We start from the raw sequence: 20,857 nt of genomic DNA, 5'->3' as shown, positions 1-20,857 counted from the left end.
GGCGTTGGAATAATCTTCACGTACGCGGACTGAAATTAGGCATTTTGTGGCTAAACGGTGGTAGATACGTTAAAAAGCACGAAATGTTTTCCCTAGAAGAGCAGTAACTTGGCAAAATCTATAGGGAATGAACATAAAATATTATATTTTTCTAATTTTGACCCTCCCCCCCTAAATCGCATTTGAGCGAGGGTCAGGGGTTCACGTAGACGTTTCAAATTTTTCAGGCCTTATTTCTGTTCGGTTTCACAACTTTTTTTCATTGGGCTAGATGGATTTGAAAAAAAATCACTTTTTCCGATCCGCCCTAATGTTCACTTTTCACTCTGTTCGAGCGGGAATTAAAATGCATTGGCGCTTAACAGAGGCTGATGCCGGCGCCGTGTTTCTCTCCACCCTTTCCTCCGAACACCCTATTCAGCTGTTGGTTGCACCCTCAAAGCACCATGCCATCATATTTGTAAGATTCTCATGGCAATTTACTAATGTTCTTGGCAATTTATGGAGTGAAGGAGCCTGGGTGGCTTAAAGGTCTGTGCAGTGAACCTCTAAGCCTAAGGTCTGTGGTTCGATTTCTAGTTCAGGGGGGTATATTCCCATAGAAATTAATGAAAATCCCACCATTATTCACGCGGCACGTTAGAAATACATGGAGATACAAAAACATAACGACGCAATTCGAATACAATCCTAAAATTATGGCACAGGTATACATCTATATCAACTTAAGTTCATATTTGGAAAGCAATGGAGTCTGAAGATTTTTAAAACATCGACTGCTTTGAAAGCGTTCGCCGTTTTCGTGAAATTATTTATTTTCTCGCATTTACACAGCACATATCTTGAAAACTTCTCCAATTCAAAACCTTACGTTTCCAATTACAAATGAGAAACTACACTGTCAATTTTGGAGAATTTTGAAGTGTTTGACTTGTTTTTCTTTTTAATATTACGATTGACCTATCAACTCCACTTGGCCATCAGAGTAGATTACAGATATACATTAGCTCAAGATATAGGCTCTTTAAACACACTCCATAGTTAATAGTTCAGCATTGTTATGAGGGTGAGTCTAGCACATGATTATGCGGCGTTTCATTCTTTAAAGACATCGCACACCCTTTCTTAGGGATACATCCTAAAAGGTAGACCTTACTCCCTTGTACAATGACATGGGCAAGTGAAGATTAGACGCTCATGGGATTGGAGCCTGTTCCTTTTCCTTGCTCAGCTCGATTTATCTTTGGGAGTTTGTGAAAGCCTCAGGCGAGGTTTGAACACGAAATCATTGGGCCAAAAGCCAAACGCTTCACCTAATAAGCAACCACGCTCTCAATAATTACGATCCTAGTTAAAAAGATATAGTCTCCTTTAAATAATTACCTTAAGGAGCATGAAAAAAGTGAGTAGATGGATTTCATTTTAAATTGCCCAAGCGTGACAAAATTGATGTACTCATACTTTCGATACCACGATAAAAATATCCTCAGAAGGCGTTTATACTCTCAAATGCGAATGCCTCATTTATTTTCGTCCTCGTTCTCAACAGTTTTTTCTTTTTTATGCCAGTTAACTTGTTGATTTTTACCCCCTCACGTTACGGTAGCCTGCGGGTGACTGAGATGCATATTTGAGCCCGACGACGGCCATTAGACTCCCTTGCCGCATGAATAATTCAAGATAAATTAAAGCTTTAAATATAGCCGCAATATGCGCACGGATTATATGCCGCAAAAAGCCATCATTCTTCATCTGTTTACCCTATGCGTCCTTCCATTCCAAAACAGAGTTTTTTTAGCTTGATTTAAAATTCAAGCAAGAGATTTTAGAAACGAATTTCAAGCCCTTTCATTAGAGAAAAAAATAAACTCCGTTTTCTAGGATACTCCTTGAAAGGAGTTATCTTGGAGATTATATGCAAGGAATAAACCAGCACTTTTCACTCTAACTGCTGGGGATAACGTACAAGTGCGATGTGAATATTGCGTTCATACAATGAGCATATCCAGCTAAATACTCTGTAAAATTTTGCTTTAATTTTCTACCTTTGATATTAATGTTCAACCGCCCAAGTGAAAATCTCCGTATTTCGCTGATTTTATCCGAAAGTGTATTTCCAGGCCAAAAAATGTCGTCACAATTCACGGATCAATCTGCTTGCACAATCATCATCGTCATAAGTCAACTATCTAAGATTGGTTTGACGCAGGTCTCCTATCCGCTAACCTTTTCATAGCGACGAATAAATTAACTTTTACGTCCCTTGTAATCTGTCCTATATAACTCATTCTGGGCCGTCCCTTACCCTTCTTCCCTTCCACTTGTCCTTCAAAGAATATCTTCATCAGGCCATCGTGTCTCAAAATGTGGCCAACTAAGTTGTCCCGTCTTCTGCTTGAGGTTTTTAGGAGGCTTCTATTTTCTCCCACTCTTCTCAGCACTTCCTTCCTTGGTCCACTTAGTGACTGTTTCTTTCGTTACTTAACACGGTCGATTCATTTTATCTTCATCATTCTTCGGTAGCACCACATTTTGAATGCTTCCACTCTCGACTTCTCTGCTGCTGTCAACGTCCAAGCCTCGCATCCATAGAGAAACCTGTTTCATACATAAGTTCTGATAAACTGTTTCTGCAGAGAAACATACTCTATAAGTAGCATCTGATGAATTTTTTCCTTACTTCTATGCTTGTACTCTCAGCTGTGAGAAGATTCTTCTTTTTGTTGAAAGCCCTCTCCGCCTATTCTACTGACTATTTCTTTCTTGCTTTGCACATTTTACAGTTTTATTTATTTTTTACTCATAACATTTTGAATGCTATGGCGTAGAATTGGTAGACGCGTTTGTAATTCGACTTTGAGATAAAGTGGGGTAATTCGCGTATAACATGCTAAAAGGGAGACGATGAAATAAGGCTACTTTAGTGCCACAGATATTGACACTTTCAGTCGTTGCGGTCGCCTTGATTAAGTAAATTTCTGAGGCACATAATAGTACTGATGAACTGTAACTCACTGTTATTTCACGTCAGTTAATTTAAAAAATGTCTTCATTTGTCATATTACGGTGTCTTTCGAACACTTTCGTGCACATAAAGGTACAATAATATAAAATTGTATCGTCAATCACGTATACACGAGGGATGCCCAGAAAGTAATGGACCATATTTTTTCTTCAACATTTATTAATTGAATCTAATGAGAATTACACATGTGAATATATGATGTTTGAACAACACAGCCTATTTTTCAATGTAATCTCCGTTCCGTTCGATGGCCGTCCTCCAGCGAGAAATAAGGCCGTGTTTGCCCTTCCGATACCAATCCTTGTTCCAGTCCCCGACCATTGCAAATCTTGGAGGATCGCCGAACGGCTTTATGATGTCCTCATCCCCCGAGTCGAGCGACTAACTCTACTCCTGTTGATAGCAAATACTCCATGGACTTCTCAAACGTTTGTGAATATTGCCAACAGTTTTATTCTCTGCAGCGAGAAATTCAATGACGGCACGCTGCTTGAAACGTATACCACTTGCAGACCCCACCTTGAAACGGTCCTGCGGCTATGCTATCCGTTTTTAAAGGCAGGAATTTCGAGCGGACACCCATGAAACTTCAGATAATTCATATATGGATGGCTAAGTTCTAACAACTCGTATCTCAAATTCAGCCGGTTTGGGATAGGTATCTTAAACAAAGTGTAATAACACTACAAAATTAAGTACAAGTGGAAAACAACTCTTTGTTTGCAAATGAATGTTTCTTTTTCAGTTTTATGAACTTTTGGTTTTTAATTATAGTGAACAATCAAAAATATTAATCGATTTTTTGCTCTCCTGAAAATTTGCTATTTTGGAGATAGGTGTTGTTAGAACTTAGCCATCGATATGCTGTTTCGAATCCGCACCATTGTTGTCGGCTGAGAAAGTAATTGTTGTGCATTACTTCCTTGGCAACCCTCGTACTTAATGAAGAAATCCAAATCGAAGTTTCTCAGTATCTACGACGCTATCGTCTCAGCATAAATTATCAAGGAGCCAGAGCAATTTTAGGTTCACAAACATTACGTCAATTTTGAGTCCGCAAAGCGCGCAACTGATATCGATATTGTCCTTCCCTGAAAATGGGAAGTTAAATACTATTTAGTCCTCCCAAGGAGTTAAATTTATGGAGGAGCGCATATAATCGTGCAAAATGGTTGAAAATATCTCCACTAACTTTCTGAAGAATTTCCAAAATATAAAACAGGGACATTGTAATTGTGACTCGTTTCTTATCCAATTTTGAATGGTGATTTCAACTGGATAGGGATTTTTAAATGCTACCGCAACCACGACGAGCAACTTTTCGTGGCACAGTCTTCAGCCATCCTAGACGAATATAATAGACTCGAAGCTCGAAATTAATCGACGCAAAATGCGAGAGAGGTACAGATCGTCATTATTATTATATCCCTTTGAAATTCATTTAATCGAAGCGGCTGCAAGGGCCGAAAGTTTCAACGTCTGAATATATGTGGCAATAAAGTGTCCTTATTTTATCATCTCCTGTTCAGCGCATTGAATGCAAATTCACCTACTTCATCTCGAAGAAAAATTAAAAACGCGTCTTTCAATCCCTGTGTGTTTGTGCAATCAAAATTTGATGAGTTAAAAAAAAGTAATACCAGAGCACACTTTTTAGCTCGCTTTGAAATTTAAGCTAGCTTAAAAAAAGCTTAAGCTAGAAAATTGAGGAATGAATTTCTCGGGCTTTTATTTAAGGAAAAAATCATGAGCTCCATTTCCTAGGTTACTCGGTGAATAGGTTGTCTGGGAGATTGTGTGCATTGAATAAGCAAGCGCTTGACGCGAACGATGGAAACGGCGAGGACCGGACTGGTTACCCGAGGGACCCAACGGCCACGAACCCCTCTCTACCATATAGAGGTAGTAAGAGAATAATACATTTTGATTAGCCAATTTTAATTTTTGAACGAAAAAGCCTAGTTCATAATTAAGCAATTTAAAAACTAGAAGGACGGAATTTACCATTTGGACATGTATTTTCTGATCTAAATCAAATTAAGCTTCTCATTTTCGCTCTTATTCCTCTAAAATTTCGTACATTGCGGAGGCCTACACTAACCACGCCAGCATCAAAAGAAATTTCGTAAGTGCACGTAGGAAGTTTTCAAATGAATGTGGATCCTAGGACGCCTGTGGGTCACTTTAACACATGACTGTTTCTGTACCATTACTTATCATTGAGGTTTTCTCTTTATTTTCTTCTCCTTCTCATCCTGAGTATTTAAATGGATAGGAGAACATTCAGAATACATAGATATAAATATTTGAAAATTTTTTTGTTGTTCCATTATGGTATGTTATCCTTCGATATTTTGTCTCATCCTGCCTTGCGGGTCATCCAAATCACAATGTTTATAACATTTCTTTTATTTTAAATATAGAGAACCACATACAGCAGTGTTGCCATGTTATCGCGTACACTGTCCAGGTTACATAAATTAAACAGCACATAAATTAGAGAATGAACGAGTAATATAACAAGCAGAAATAAGAAATCAATTCACAAAAAAGACAGCAAGACTCTGCAGGAACAAGTTACTTCGGTGACAAATATGGAAGGAAAGGCTTATATTTCATGCGTTCAACTAAATAATGCATATGAAACAGAAATATTATTGACATTTTCCCTCTCTCATGAACTCATTGAGTCTGCAAAAAAATGCCGCAGAATTGTACACATTGATGGCAGAATTGTGCATGGGGTTGAAAAACTCATCGGGTCAAAATTACTCATGCCCGTCCCTCTAGGCAGTGTGAAAAACCCGTCATCCTAATGTTGAAACTATTGGCCTCCCTCTGAGTAAACCGGTACACAATTTTGTTTATGCCTGTCTTAAACGTTTGCAGTCATATAGCTCTCTTAAAACCTGTGGGCTCAAATTTTCTCAAAGTTTCAACGCAATATGAAATCAATTATTTTCTACTTTCTGGAATACTCGCTTTCAAAGCACTACACGAAAGCATCACGCGCGAAACAGTCAGCACAAATTTATAGCACGTGTATTATTTTTAAGTTTTCTACCCATTACGGTAGGTTAGCATGGAGTTATTTTCGATGCATTCCGGCAGATTCCCCTTCCTAATACTTAGGATAAGTCTCTGCAATGGTATCGTATTTTGATGACTTGGGGGACCTTACCGAACTCGCTGCCGTGAACGACACCCGCCCTTTGCGAACTGGTCCCGTTCGGATCATTGTTTTCAGGGAAGAGATATTTGGTAGTGTTTCCCACTTCCATTCCAACAGTGTTATTTACGTGACTCCATCACGTGGACTACCTTTCCTCTGGCTCATACCCACTGGCGTAGTTGCCGCTACCGGGAGTAACTGAGAATTCTTATATCTAGTGTAGCTCTAGAGCTCATAGTAACTCGCTAATTTTCCCACTCCAAATAGGTTAACAAGGTCTGTGAAAGGACCATACAGGACCTGTTTTGTATTACAGGGACATATAAGGAGAAAAAAGGTATTTTAGGAGCAGTTAAATTTCCGCAAGGTAGACACTTGGTGCATTTTTTACCATCGACTGAGCCCTCAGGCAGTGAAAGGTCCAAAAGACCTTTCGGGTCCCCGGCGGGGTTCGACGACCGTCCGCCCCTGAGCATCAATGCAGATTCAATGCGACATTTCTCATCAAGGAAAGCATATCAAAAGAGACGTATATTCTTTTGATCGGCGTCCGTTGGAGAAGCAGCGAAATGCAGGATGAAAATCAAGTTTTTTGAGTCGCTCCATAGAACGAATTGAAGCGAAGTCTCATTGTAAGATGGAGGAAAAATATGAAATTGAAATGCTTATCGAGAAGCGTAATGCCCTCCAATGAATGCTTATTGAATGTGGATGAATGGATGCGGATGAAAATAAAGTCGCTCCTTGAATGTGGAATCGATGAGCGATATATGTATGTCGGTTGAGAAGTGGGAGAAAAAGCTTGAAAGACATGGACGACCGCCAGACGTTGAAGATTGACGAGAAAAGTGGTCGGCATTCGAATCTGACCCCTGGCGGCCAAAAATATTAATTTATTATAAATATCAAGTTATTACTGTAAATAAAATTGATATTTATTTTCGGTCAAAAAGTATAAAACAACAGAGGCATTATATCAATTTAATTGACTGGTGATTTTCCACAAGACTTCAAGCAACACAGCTGGTTTTAATACATTTCGTCTTATCGCCAGAAGATGCTGCATGCATTTTGTTCTCGCCTCGTTTCAATATTAATTTGATCCAATTCCATAACTTTTGATTACTGCGATTTTTTCGTACTTAATTTAATTTTTCACAATTTCGTTACGGTAATTTCAATTTTCATTATTCTTGGGCTCATTTTAATCAGTGATATACTGAACTCGTGGATAAATTATTTTCAACAGAAAAAGATTCCTGAATGGATTGAGAACGATATAAATTGATAATTAAAATACTGCGACACATTGACATCCTATATTGAATGAGTTATTGCGTTCCATATCTTTGGAAAAAACGCCTAATAATACCTTTACTATTGCATGTTGTGAATGTTTCATTGTTGTAGATAATTGGGCATTCGTATTTTTGATTTTTTTAAATCTCTTCTAGTTATAATCATAAACTTGGGAGTTGAAAAGTTTTTTAGAGAGTGTGAAATCAGGTAATGGCTGCATATTCCACAGGAACGTAATCTAATCCCTGCTTTGGTACCGTATACCTACTCTTGCTCTATAACTGAGTGCTATATTGTGCCTAGCTGTTGAACTCCAGCCAAATGGGACTTTGGAATCACCAAAATAGCGATGGGGTGGAGTTCTGAGCTCTGCAAATGTAGGCCGTGAGGTCAAGTTCTCTGAAGTGTTACTTTTACTATTTCCCTCAAATGAAATTTCGTGAATACAGTCATGCAACCTTGCCTAACCCCAACTTAATCTAATCTTCAGACTTAATGGATTCATAAGTAAGGCTATAAAATGCTTTTTATGAAGAATAACTTGAACAAGGATACATATCAGCTTAAGGTTGGAAGGCGATATTTGGTGGAACTTGTTGACAGGAAACATATTGAAGATACACTTTTGTATGTTCCACAAGAGTTTTTAATACCGACCCAGGTTTCGGCAGTACACACTGTCATTATTAAGGCTTGTGGACAGGTAGTTTCCGACAACTAGACATATTTTTAGACCTCTTGAATAGCCTTCACGATTCCATTCATTTCTCTATGGAAATTGGGGGCAAACGTTGAATTTTTTAGACTTGACCATAGATATTAACTCCGGTACACATGAATTTTCAATTTTTAGGAAGCCAACTTACAGTGATGTTGTCGTACCCAACGATTCGTGCCATCATCACACGCATAAAATGTCGGCATTTCAGTCCTTAATACACCACTTGGTCGCCATTCCCATGTCAAATGAAAATTTAAACAAAGAACTATCCACTATAAAGTTAATTGCTGTTCAAAACGGGTATAAATCTATTACAATTGACAAAATCCTTAATAGGAAACTTAAAAAGCTCGCAATGAAGACCGTCACAACCTTACCCTCAACATCTCCTAATAGTGATAGACCTGTAACATCTTGGGGGAAAATACCATTCCTTGGACCCCTATCTTATCGGGTGACTGGTATGTTCCCGAAAGATAAAGTAAGATTATCATTTTATAATATGACAACTGTTGGCAATTTTTTATTTAATTCAAAACCAAAATTTATTGACAAGGACCAAAGCAGTGTGTATAAATTGTATTTCAAAATGCCTGATTGTAATTCTGTGTATATTGGTCAGACCGGACGTGCCATAAAAACTAGGGCAAATGAACATATGAAGTGTTGGGTAAGAGGCAATTCAACCTCTAATTTTGCTAAACATTTGTTAGACTGCAACCATAGCAGTGATTTCAATGTCAAGGTTCTCCACAATCTTTGTAAAGGTAAAAAGCTGGATTTTCTTGAGCAGTTAGAAATTTTAAGAGAATGTCGAAACAAAAAGGTACGGGTGGTAAACGACCTTTTGTACCCCTCCCACTCCTCCCCTTTATTATCAGTTCTGCTGGACTCGGCAAGTAAACCCACTGACCTTGAGGAAACTATTCCTCGTTAGCTTTTCCCCTCCCACCATCACCACCTCCTCCCTGTCTTAACCCCCTCCCTAAGGTATATATATAAGCTCGTAAATTTGTGTATATTCACCTTGATAATGACAGTGTGTACTGCCGAAACCTGGGAAGGATACATATTACTAACAACCAAATACTCTACTATATTAAAAAATTGCTGCAAAATGCCTACAATAATACTTAGGTAATGACCATGTCAGTAGAAACTTGAGTTGGGAATGTGAAAAAATTCTGAGAAAAATGTAATAATTTCTTGTTGGACACACGACCCGAATATTGTGGCTATATACCGAAGGGAATACAGAGAGAAATCCGCAGTTCGTACCATATACCCAAGCTAAAATTACGTTACCACATCGAGCACTTGTTAATGGGTTTTCAAAAATGTCCACGTCGCGTCTATGAGCTCTGATTAATCCATTTCATCTCATAATTTAAAAATAGTTGTTGCATTCTTAAGGAATGAATTTGATGCTATGAATCCAGTACTTTACATTGCGCAAATACATTTTGGGTTAAAAGCCCGTCTTATAGCTTAATTCCTCGTGAAATTCATCGCCTAACTATTGCATTCAGGAATGATGGCTTTTGTAAGTTCTTTGAAATGCGCGGTGTGTGACAGCATGTTTAGAGGAGACTCTTCCATAAAAGGGTGGTTTTCTATTTATTTTTCATTGTCTAAATCGAAAGATTATTACTCATGGAGTATGTATTTCACGCTTTTAAATTTTGAATTTTGAAAATTTAAAAATGAGGATATATCTATTTTTCGCGATTAAACGAAAAGTGAAAATTTTCAAGCGCGCGAAAACGCGACGGCCAAGTATGAATGCTGGGAAAAGCCCATGTGACGTCATTCTGGTTCTAGCTGCCGCTGTGTGAGGCCACCTTGGTACGAGGCTATGAGCGCCGCTGTGATGCAGGCTGCTACCAGGTAGCAGGGTACCCTGCCCGCAGGTAGCGCTTGGCTTAAATAAGGATTATTATTATCCTATCAAGCGAAGGAAACTTTCCGTCCATAGGCAATTTTAATAGGTGATTATTAAGAGATTTATACCTGAGCTCTGTGCCACATGTATACATTGGTAATCTCAGACAATTTAAAACTCCTATCTACTCGTATAGCATCTAAGTCCTTGTGGCGTCACGTGGAGTGGCATCGCATCGCCGCCAATCGGGCCTTTTTCAAATGAGGTTAAATTTGACAATTAACATTCGTCTAAACTGGGATTTCTATAGCCAAATAATTTGTATTTTATTAATACACTAATATTGCAACCAATGCCTTTCGTTTTCTTTGATGAAGGAAACTTCTCTATTGTAATATCCGTGGTACTATATGATTATGCAAAAGTGAAGTTGCGCTATCAACTCCGCCAGTGCAGGTCGTGGGGTCAAGTTCATAAATTCGTTTCTTTTACTATCTCCCTTATTTGAAATATATGGAGTCCAGTCACGCTGCCGTGTCTAACTCCTACTTAAATCAAGCTCATTAAGAGTTAATGGGAATTTATCGCAAATAGTTGAATTTTACTCCTCGACCCATTTGAATATATTTTGCGTTATCTCCATGTCAACAGTATGTATTGTAACTGGCAATGACGTGTGATTGAAGTATTTTAAGAAAATTTCCAATAATTTTTAATTTAATAACATGCCAAAATTCTATCAGATTAAGCCTGGAGCAACTTTCTACAGTGGTCTCTGCACACAATAATTGAATAGTCTAAACTTTAAATGAAATGCTATTGCTCTACAAGATTTCATGTTATACCTTGATAATGACTTTTTAAGTAGAAATTTTTGATGGAAGCTTAGAAAAATATTGATGAATCTTCGGATATTATATGTAGAAAACGTATATTCGAAGTACCAAATTGTATTTCATTCATTTAGATGACACAGATACAGAGGCCTTATGTTCAGGAATTGTATAGCAACTATGCCATAGCTGTATAGAAATGTATACAAAATAGTTAAACTAATTAAAAGGAGTATACCATTGCTAATTATAAATAATAAAAAACAGCTGAAATACAACTTCAACAAGAGAAATTGCTGGTCAAGAAATTTATGCACCATTGTATTTCATTAGCTAGTGTTGGTGACGGTATCAAAATCTGGATTCTGTTTAAATTGTTCTACGAGGTAGTTGTTATTTCCTTCGAGTTCAAAATAAGTACAAGTTAAAAATCTCCTTCTATTTATCCAAGGGATTTTTTCATTTATCTGCCGGCAGACGCTGCGGCGGTCAACTGCACGGAGGACGACTTTATCTGCAAGAACGGCCAGTGCATCCAACACGACTGGCAGTGCGATGGAGACAACGATTGCCAAGACGCCTCCGACGAGATGAACTGCACCATGACAACGTGAGTACGCTTCACTTGTTTCAATCCAATCCCGCCGATCTTTAGTGCTGCAGGAAAAATCAAGAGACTCGGACTTATTTTCCCAATGAATCAATTGAATCCCCAGACGACAATATCAACGTACAGGGCTCATTTATATACGCAGAGAGAGAATAGTTCAATCTGTTCGGGAGAACAGATGGAGTGATTCGTAAAATGCTTAATTTAACCCTACTTTAACCAATGGATAACGTACCATTTATATTGATATTTAGAGTCGTAAGGATTTTAGTAACATTTACTCCGAGTGTTTGTTGGGAAATGATAATTCTTCACTCTCCGACAACTCTAGAATTTTCTCCTGCGGTGAATCGGCTTAGAAAATAATTTTATATTATATTTCATGGTATGCTTAATCACTTTTTAACTTAGTAATATTCTTTTTGGTGGTCCTGATATAATAATGCCTTTTTTCAGAATTTTTCCAACGTCGCAATGAATTCATTCACTTTCATATGGAATAATAATTCTTATTTTTTTATATGTAAGACTCGTTAAATTACTGTGAAAAATGTTATGAGTGTAAAAATATCATTAAAAACTGTTCTTATGGCCATATCTTAATTTCCAAGCTGCTTAAAATGGCAGATTATTCATGTATCTTCATTTTGTGCAAGCTGAATCTATGGAACTTCCTCGTAGTGTATCAAATAAACTGACAACTTTATACATTTCACACGCTATTTTTGGTACATCTCGACAAGCTCCAACACTGCCGTCTCATCAAAAGGAAATTGACTATCGGTCTCAACACTGCTATTAAATACCTAAAAATAAATGACCCTTGAGTGTTGAAACCAATATAGATGCGCCAAATTAAGTGTGTGAATAAAGTTATCAACATATTGAATTAATAATAGACAGACTGTTAGCAGCAATTTGACGAGTCTTATATAAAAAACAATAATTAGCCCACATGAAGGTGAATTAATTCACTGAAACGTTTGCGTAATACTGAAGCAAAGAATTATTATTTCCAGCACTTCAGATTGAACATTACTACCTTTAAAAGTGGTTCAGTCTCTAGTATATTATAAAAAAGGATTTCATAAGCCGATTCACAGCAGGAGAAAATTCTGTGCCATCTCGGCTCCTTTCATCTCGAGTGAATTTGACCACAGCCATTGGAGATGCATCGTCATTGAATTACTTTGGGCTGTCATCTCCGAAGCACCTCATCCCATTGGCTAGAATTCGTCCAAAGTTCCATGCATTCCATTCAAAATTCCATCGAATTAAACCCACTCCTGCTATCACGTGTTCCAGGTTTTCCCCAAGACTGTGACGGAAGTTTGTCAGGTGTGGCTAAGTTGGACCTCACCTCATTGGAATCGCACGGTGTTTCGCTTGTGTTCGTATTTTCGGATTACCTTATGGGTGCTAATCCGTTTTAAGTTCGTAAAGAGCGTGCTAGATAGTGCAGGACTGGAGACAGACTGAGTTCAATCCAGGTTTGCTGTCTCCAACTTGTCCTTATACATCAGGTCGTCATCGTACGGCCAACCCTTTGGAAATGGTGACTATTGCACGTTTTAATCCACACAGCGGACTAACAAATGAAATCCCGGATGCGTCGTTTCTTTACTTAGAGCCATATTCCAGAACTCCATCTTGAGTCCTCACTCTACCTCGGTACCCGTACACTCTACCTCAGAAACTTACTTCAGCTCAACTCACTTCGAATTGTGTAATTTTGGTAACATTTAGAAGTAAAATTTACATAAAATATCCTTTATCTAAATAATTCTTGCTACGCACGGTCTCGAGATCATAAAAAATAGCATTGCTGGAGAACAATACCACATAATTATTAATGGTCAACAATCCTAATATTGGTTTGACGCAGCTCTCCATTCCTCTCTCCTATCCAATAGCCTTTTCACACGGCCATATTTCTTCTCATTTACATCCTTTATAACCTGTCCTATGTAACACATTCGGCACCGTCCGCTGCCCTTCTCCCCATCCACCTGTCCTTCTACAATTGTTTTCATCAGGCCATCATGTCTCATAATGTTATGTTCATAATTCTTCGGTAGCACCGCATTTCGAATGCTTTTACTCTTGACTTCTCTGCCACTGCCAACGCCCAAGCCTCTCATCCTTAGAGAAACAGGCTCGATATGTAGCACCTGATTACTTGTTTCCTTACTTATGTGCTTGCATTATAAACTGTAAAACGATTCTCCTTTTTGTAGAAAACCCTCTTTGTCTTCGCTATTCTCCTGATTTTTTCCTTCTTGCTTCGTCCGTTGTTGGTAGTTTGGCTTTTACCTCTTCAAGCTTCTGTTTTCCTGGCTTAATGTTCGTCCTAGCCTCCTCTCTTCTGCTGCATACAAATATATATGCCTTTTTTACTTTGAGCTTATTTTCACCATTTTCCTTTCCATATTTATCAATCTTGTTCGAATCATTTTCTGTCTCGTCTATGACTGCTATGTAGTCAGCAAATCGCAGCACACCTTAATGCATGTGGAACAGCATGCATGTGGGAGAATATTTTCATTCGGGTCAATACATTTCAAAACCGTGAGACGATGGCGGAAGATACCTTGGAACTTGGCCACTCAATGTGAGTGTGGAATCAACTTTGAACGTAGGTCTTCGCAGCGAGGGGCATCGTTGCTAGTGGCTTCCGAGTGCAGCTGCGTGTTGCGCTTTCGCTGCGAAAACCTACGTTCAAAGTGGACTCAACTTGTCAACAAAAGAGTATAATCTGATCGAGCTGAAGTTCTCGAAATACCAACGTAGCAACCAAGTTGAGTTTGAATTCGGATCGAGACTCCAGTGACGGTGTGGAATGCGACCCTAGCATTCTCAAAACACCTCATAAAGTAATGGAATATATTTCTGTACGCCTAAATTAATGGTTATTTTAACATATTTATAATTATGGACGAACATCATGGGAATTAGAAGAAAAAAGACAGTCAAATCAGATTATAGGGTATTTATATATGGAATGGAAATTAATCATCATACTCGAAGCAACGAGATTTTTCTTTTGCTTGTTCTATTCACGTCGCAAATGTGAATTGATACCCTAGTGGCGCAACTTAATGCGAGTGTGAATATATTCATATGAAAACCTCAAAAGTATAGTGATTTTTTTATACAACTGGGAAAAACTCTTTGCATAAAATATATCGGCTATTCATTATAATGTTTCCTTCGCTTAGGAAGTGCATAGATACCACGTTGGAAGAAATCTTTTCATGGCATCCGTAACCACTCGTGTACTCTTCATTTTCATCTCTTCATCACATTGGAAATGTCTTCGTACCATTGCGCCTATGGGTGTTCCAACAATTGAAATTCACTGAAAACGAGCGCCACTGAATGAAGTAGATGAATAAGATATTAAAACCAATATTTCTCTAAAGTCTTAACTTCCAAACGGACTGGATGCGGTCGGGCGCAGTCATGCTTCAACAATTCTGTAAGGCATCCTCAACATATACTCCTGATTGCGGAGCGAAGATTATTTTTCTGTGCATGTGAATTAAAATTACTAATTAACATTCGCTCCCTTGCTCATGTCAAGCTCTAAAATTACCCTAATTTCTTCACATTAAAGAGTAAGCATGACTTTTTTGTATAAAAGGTGACTTTCGACACAGTCACGCGCACGGGTTCAAAGTTTTTTACACCTCGGGCGAATTTGAATTTTTCATGGCGAGTTTCTCGTGCACGTGAATGCATACGAAGGCACTTGTAGCGTCACGCTTCGGTGCTTTGGAGAACATCCTCCGCAGAATATCAGCTATGAAGGGTTGTTCTCTCGAATAGCGGCAAAGTTAGCACCTACGACCTCCGTCTCCTACGCCGCAGCGTAAACTAGAAATGTAAACATCTTGTTCGGTCAACCCAGGCTAAATTTTGCCTCAAACTTTTGTTGCTAACCGGTTGAAAAATTTTTAGATTAAAATTTTCAAAACTCCTCCCATTATATTAATAGCTTAATCTAGTTAACATATTTTTCACTGCCGATGCATAATTCAGCTGCGCAGTGAAACATGTTGGCTGACGGGAATAAATTGGAATGACGGCCCGGAAAGTCTTAGGTCTGTGGTACGATTCCCGGTCCGAGGGAATTTATTTCCATGGCAATTATTTTGAATATCTTCACAAATAGTATCAGCTAAGGTAAGCATTTCAGTGCCCGTTTTGGGGCTTTAAGTGCTCAAACGGACTGAAACTGTGTTTCTGTCACTAGGCATGGGCGTACCCAGCGAGGACCAAAGCAAAAATCGTAAAAGTCTTTGAGCAAAATCAGTACTGAACTGAAACGATGAGTATTCAACAAATTTTCTTTAAACCCACGTAAAGTGATATGTATTAGTAAAAGATATGGTAACTAAAATAAAACTGTTTTTTTCAAGGAAATAATCTCATAAAATAATAAAGCGCGTAATAATTTTCTTAAAATGCTGGTTTCATTCACTTTCTTCCATGCTAAAATATTAAAACTTGGCTTGCCTCCCCTAGACCATCGCTTGCCCCCTCCCCCAAGTTATGATCCTTGGTACGCTCTTGTCCCTAGAAACAACCAACATGCATTAATCGGCTCTTTGGACTTTTTTAACAATTAGACTCGAATCTTAAGTGTTTTTGACCGAAAATAGAATAGTGGAGAAGTGCAGAGCAACGCTTCGGTCGATTTGATGCTGAGTCCCTTGAGAGGAGCGCTCATTTGGGGTATCGCCATGGAGATAGCGACCCACGTCGAGACGCTAATTGCGTCAAGGTAATTATCCCGTGGAAGGGTCCAATCACCCTCACACCCCTCTATCTCTCAACCTAAGGAGAAAATCCGTCTACTGGGATCTAAATACTTCCCTGTAAGCTACCTCTATAAGCGTGTAGCGGTAGGTGTTAGGAGACCATCTTTATACCTGTAAGAGAATGCAAAAAATTTAGGTCCTCCTTGTGAAAGACTTCATTTCCTGAGTCACACCTATTTATTCATTGAAGTCCTTTGCAATTTTTGGGGAAAAAGAATTCCCATACCAATGCGTTCGGCTAAACCTTTTTTCATTTACGAGCGTGATGCGCCCGCTCCCAGCGGGCTTCCCCCGCTCTTTTCAATGAAGGTCTACAGAGGGATAGGCGCGTCTCTAATTTTAAAATGTAGAAAAAAAGGCAGGGTCTTATGTACAAATTTAATTGGAATGTTCATGTACAAATTGAGGTCAGAGGACCTCTTTAAACACAACATTGGAAGTAATTACACTATCCTCTGTTAAACGCACATGATGACTCATACTTACGTATCAACAGGAGACTTGAATGTTGAATCAGCCGCGTTTTAATAAAAGTTATTTAAAGAATGCGAGATATTTATGAAAATGAACAAATATATCAGTTTGTGCGCCCTTAACGTCAGGAATATTCATCGGTTTTTGTTTCTTTTTGTTTTTTTTATTTAAAAACCAATTTTAGGAAACAATAGCAATATTTAGGAAGTAAGATATGCAATCGCATGTTCTCTGATAAATTCTGTGCATTTTGGTACCTCATTTGTAGAGTTTGGTTGCGTATAAGTTGAGAAAAAGGTATCCATACAGTAGAAAAAATATAGAAGATCGTTCCTGTCAGACCAGGAAGCATAATGAGTTTCTAACAAAATGTTCTCCGTGCCGCTTAAAAAGATGTTTATGCAGTGGGTTTGATGGCAAGAGTGTCAGCTTCCTAATCCGTTGTTCCGGGATTAAAACCCGGTGGTGGCAGAGGTTTTTCAGAGACTGCCCGACCCCTAGTTTAGTTGAGAGAAAACTCATGTTCAACACTTCATCCGTTAGATTGACAAATAATCCGAGGTCCCCTCGGCGCCTTTCACTATAGATCTGGCTGATTCCGATAACGGGTTTTTATCAACCCTTTCCTCATGGCGAAAATGACCTCTGCTATGTGTCTCACGCTGAAAATACATTTACCGAACACCGCCGTCTACTCCCGCCTATCTATTCGTTAGGCGTACTACCCGCCACACCAATTATAATCGTAAAATTTTAATGACAAGAAGAGGAGGAAGGAGATAAATCTTCAGGGAGAAGTGTTCATAGCTCGCAAGCAGTTTATTTCGTTCTCAATTCCATCCCTAAGCGCTACGGTCTCTCTGATAACAAACATGCAAATACTATATAAATATTCTGTTCATCATCATCATCATCACTGGTCAACAATCCTAGGATTGGTTTGACGCAGCTCTCCACTCAGTTCTCCTATCAGCTAATCTTTTCACACCTACGTATTTCTTCTCTTTCACATCTCTCTTTACTTGTTCCATATATTTTCTTCGAGGTCTTCCTTTTCCATTCTTGCCTTCCACTTGTCCTTCGATGATTGTCTTCATCAGGCCATCATGTCTCAAGATATGGCCTATAAGGTTGTTCCGTCTTCTAATATTCTGTTAAATGCGAAAATTATCCCACAGGAGATGCGTAGTGGCATAAATATTATGAAATTTTTGGTCCTCACCTTCACTTTTGCGTGCTAGCTTAAATTTTGCAACGCGCAGTTAACTTCTGAGGATTGCATGTTGATTCTACGGCTAACGTGAGTGCAATTGCACGAAGCCTTGTTCTACTCCCTCTACGTTCTCTTATGACAACTATACAAGACGTTTGACTGATTACAATTCGCAAAAAGCAACCTAAATGTGAAAATGTACGTTGCCGCTAGATTTTTGCATCAAATTTCATCCCTAACAAAGTGCCCTTATCAAAGATGATCGAGCAAGGTAAATATTATTTAACCAAAACGTTATGGCACAAGGGTATAGACAATATATTCAAATTTAATGTGTTATTAAATTTTAATTTAAAGCCACCTCTTACGGAAAATCATGTGAAAAGAATCTTAAATTCTTGCTCAATGTGGTGTTCAAAATCATGCATTGCAAATATTGTTGGACAATGAGAATATGTCATCAAATTTGGTAAAACAACGTTATCACATGGGTATATGTTTTTTTATACAAGTGCAAGGTGGGAAAATATTGTCACGAAACATTAACCTTGGAAAGCGAGTTTGCCCTGTTGCCGGATGCTCTGGATAACTCATGACTTGGAATGCTTTTCCTGCAGGAGATTGCGATATATCCAAGGCAACCGGCAACTGTGCAAACTAGCGGCCAATCGGAGCTCTTGGCTCAAAGTCTCTGTGGTTCAAAAATGGTGCGTCTCTGACCAATACATAATTTGTGATATTGGTTCCTATTGGCATAAGCTATCCAGGGTAAAAATTTCGTGACACAATTCGTCTCCACCCTGTATAAACCAGTACGCAGATGGCGTTGTACCTAGCGATGGTACAACAGGTGAAACCGGTATAATTCAATACGTATTTTTATGTTTGAAAGTCGATTCTATTTCCATTGTAAAATGTTAAGGATACTGAAAATTAATAACAAAAATGGAGGCGAAAAAAATTTGAGCGCATTTGAAATAGCATAAACTTTTTTTATAAAAAGTAAGTAGTAAGTTACAGTCCATTGTCTTGAAGAGTTTCAATGTAGATATACCTTTTTGTACAACGTTTGTTTTCGCCTTCTCCGGAGTCTCTGGTCGGGAAATAATTTTTAAACGCAGAATAATTCAAACGTTTCGGCGTATTCCTTCGACTTTCTCTGGGGTTTCTTTTTGATTTTTCATGATAAACCTTGCAGTGTCTTGTACCATATGATGGCTCCGTGAGCCGTAATGCCGTAATCTCTCCATTGTACGCAGTAAAAAATGTTGTGGAAAAGTTCTATTTTTTTCATTTAAATATGTCTAACTTCCTCCAATTGAAGCCCGAATCTGTAGATCTCATTGATTTACTGATAAAAAATTAGATGTCTCGCGTAATGCAAAAAATAAAAAAGCTTTTGTGTTGCTCTCTTCAAAAGACATACTTTTCTCACTGTAACTAAATGATTTTATCAAATAAAATATCCCCGATGAAGGGTGAGTAAAATATAGGATACATCGGAATTATCACAAAGAAAGGAATTCTTTCATGACAAAGAAGCCAGAGAAGACATATTATGCTAAAAAAAGGAGTTGGTAATTATTTTATGGATTTTTTAACACCACGAAAATTATGATTTCTCCAAAGATTTCATCCGACAGCTTGGAATAGATTTTGTGATGTGGTCGTCGAATTGGTAGATACGTAATAGAAGAGATGGGAAATGTTCTTTGGGCACGTCCATCGAATCAAACGATCAGAGATTGTGAAAACCCTTACAGGATATTCCATTCGCCCCAAAAGGGGTTTCGCCCTATCTTTGATATCGGATACCGCCTCCGAGGGCTTCTCCAACTCCCTTTCGACTTCACCCTACATCCTATATCACGTATTCACAAATCCCTAGCAGCAAGAGTGAAAGATAGATGGATTGGAGATCAAGGGGTTCCCTTCACTCTCAGTGCCGCAGGGCCGGCTACACCGGGGACTCCCGCAGTCCCAAGCGGAATTCAATCTCCACCCCTTGACTCCTATTCCCTTCATGTAATAATAATGATTTCTTTATATCTTACAGGTGCTTCAATTGCAAGCAATTAATATAAGAAATTTACAGACAAGTAAACTGAATACATTATAAATCACCCTTGGCCTGGATATCCAGGTTGGACTCGAACCCGCGACCTTCGGTTTGTCATGCAAGGATATCCCCGCTGTCCCTGAGGCCGGTAAACAATTATATCATATACATACTATGCTGTAATTGATATTATATACATATTATATCGATACTATTTAATTATCGATATTATATCAGTACCGATATTGTACCGATAATATATCGATGTTATGTGATTATCAATAACATATCGATGTACATTTTTTTCGGCCTCGGTGGCGGTGAAAATAAGTATTAATATAGGAAATAAGTATAAATAAGTATAGAAATAAGTATAATAATATAATATAAGGAAATAAGTATATAAGGAAATAAGTATAAGTAGCTGCTAGCTCGAAGGTCGCGGGTTCGTGTCTCGTCCGTGTATCCGCAGCATGAGTGGTTTTAAATGAGTTATCGTCTACAATATTTCATAAAATGTTAGCATAGCAGAAATTTGTATAATTATTATTGAAAGCCCGAACACATAAAGTCTGTCCTTTTAAATCGACGGAGTAAAAAATTAACAGATAAAACAAAATGGAAACACTCCAGTAATAATCGATAAAAAATTTTAATAAACAATTATCCTTTGCGTACTAGATGACGAACGCAAAGAAGGGAAAAATCTGAAGAAGCGGAAGATGCTCAGTTGTTTAATTGGAAAT

General features: G+C 38.3%; 1 protein-coding gene across 1 annotated transcript in view; it reads left to right on the top strand.

Annotated features, from left to right (window-relative positions):
• Positions 1-20,857, top strand: part of LOC124162566 (low-density lipoprotein receptor-related protein 4-like) — a 737,794-nt gene that overhangs the window by 332,158 nt on the left and 384,779 nt on the right. Inside the window, exon 4 of the mRNA XM_046539142.1 lies at positions 11,410-11,542. Coding sequence (XP_046395098.1) covers positions 11,410-11,542 — 133 coding nt within the window. The remainder of the gene's footprint in view (positions 1-11,409; positions 11,543-20,857) is intronic.

The sequence above is a fragment of the Ischnura elegans genome, chromosome 7 (assembly GCF_921293095.1).
Source record: "Ischnura elegans chromosome 7, ioIscEleg1.1, whole genome shotgun sequence".
NCBI classification, from domain to species: domain Eukaryota; kingdom Metazoa; phylum Arthropoda; class Insecta; order Odonata; family Coenagrionidae; genus Ischnura; species Ischnura elegans.
The sequence above is the reverse complement of the archived record's forward strand: the minus strand, read 5'-3'. Positions and strand labels throughout refer to the sequence as shown.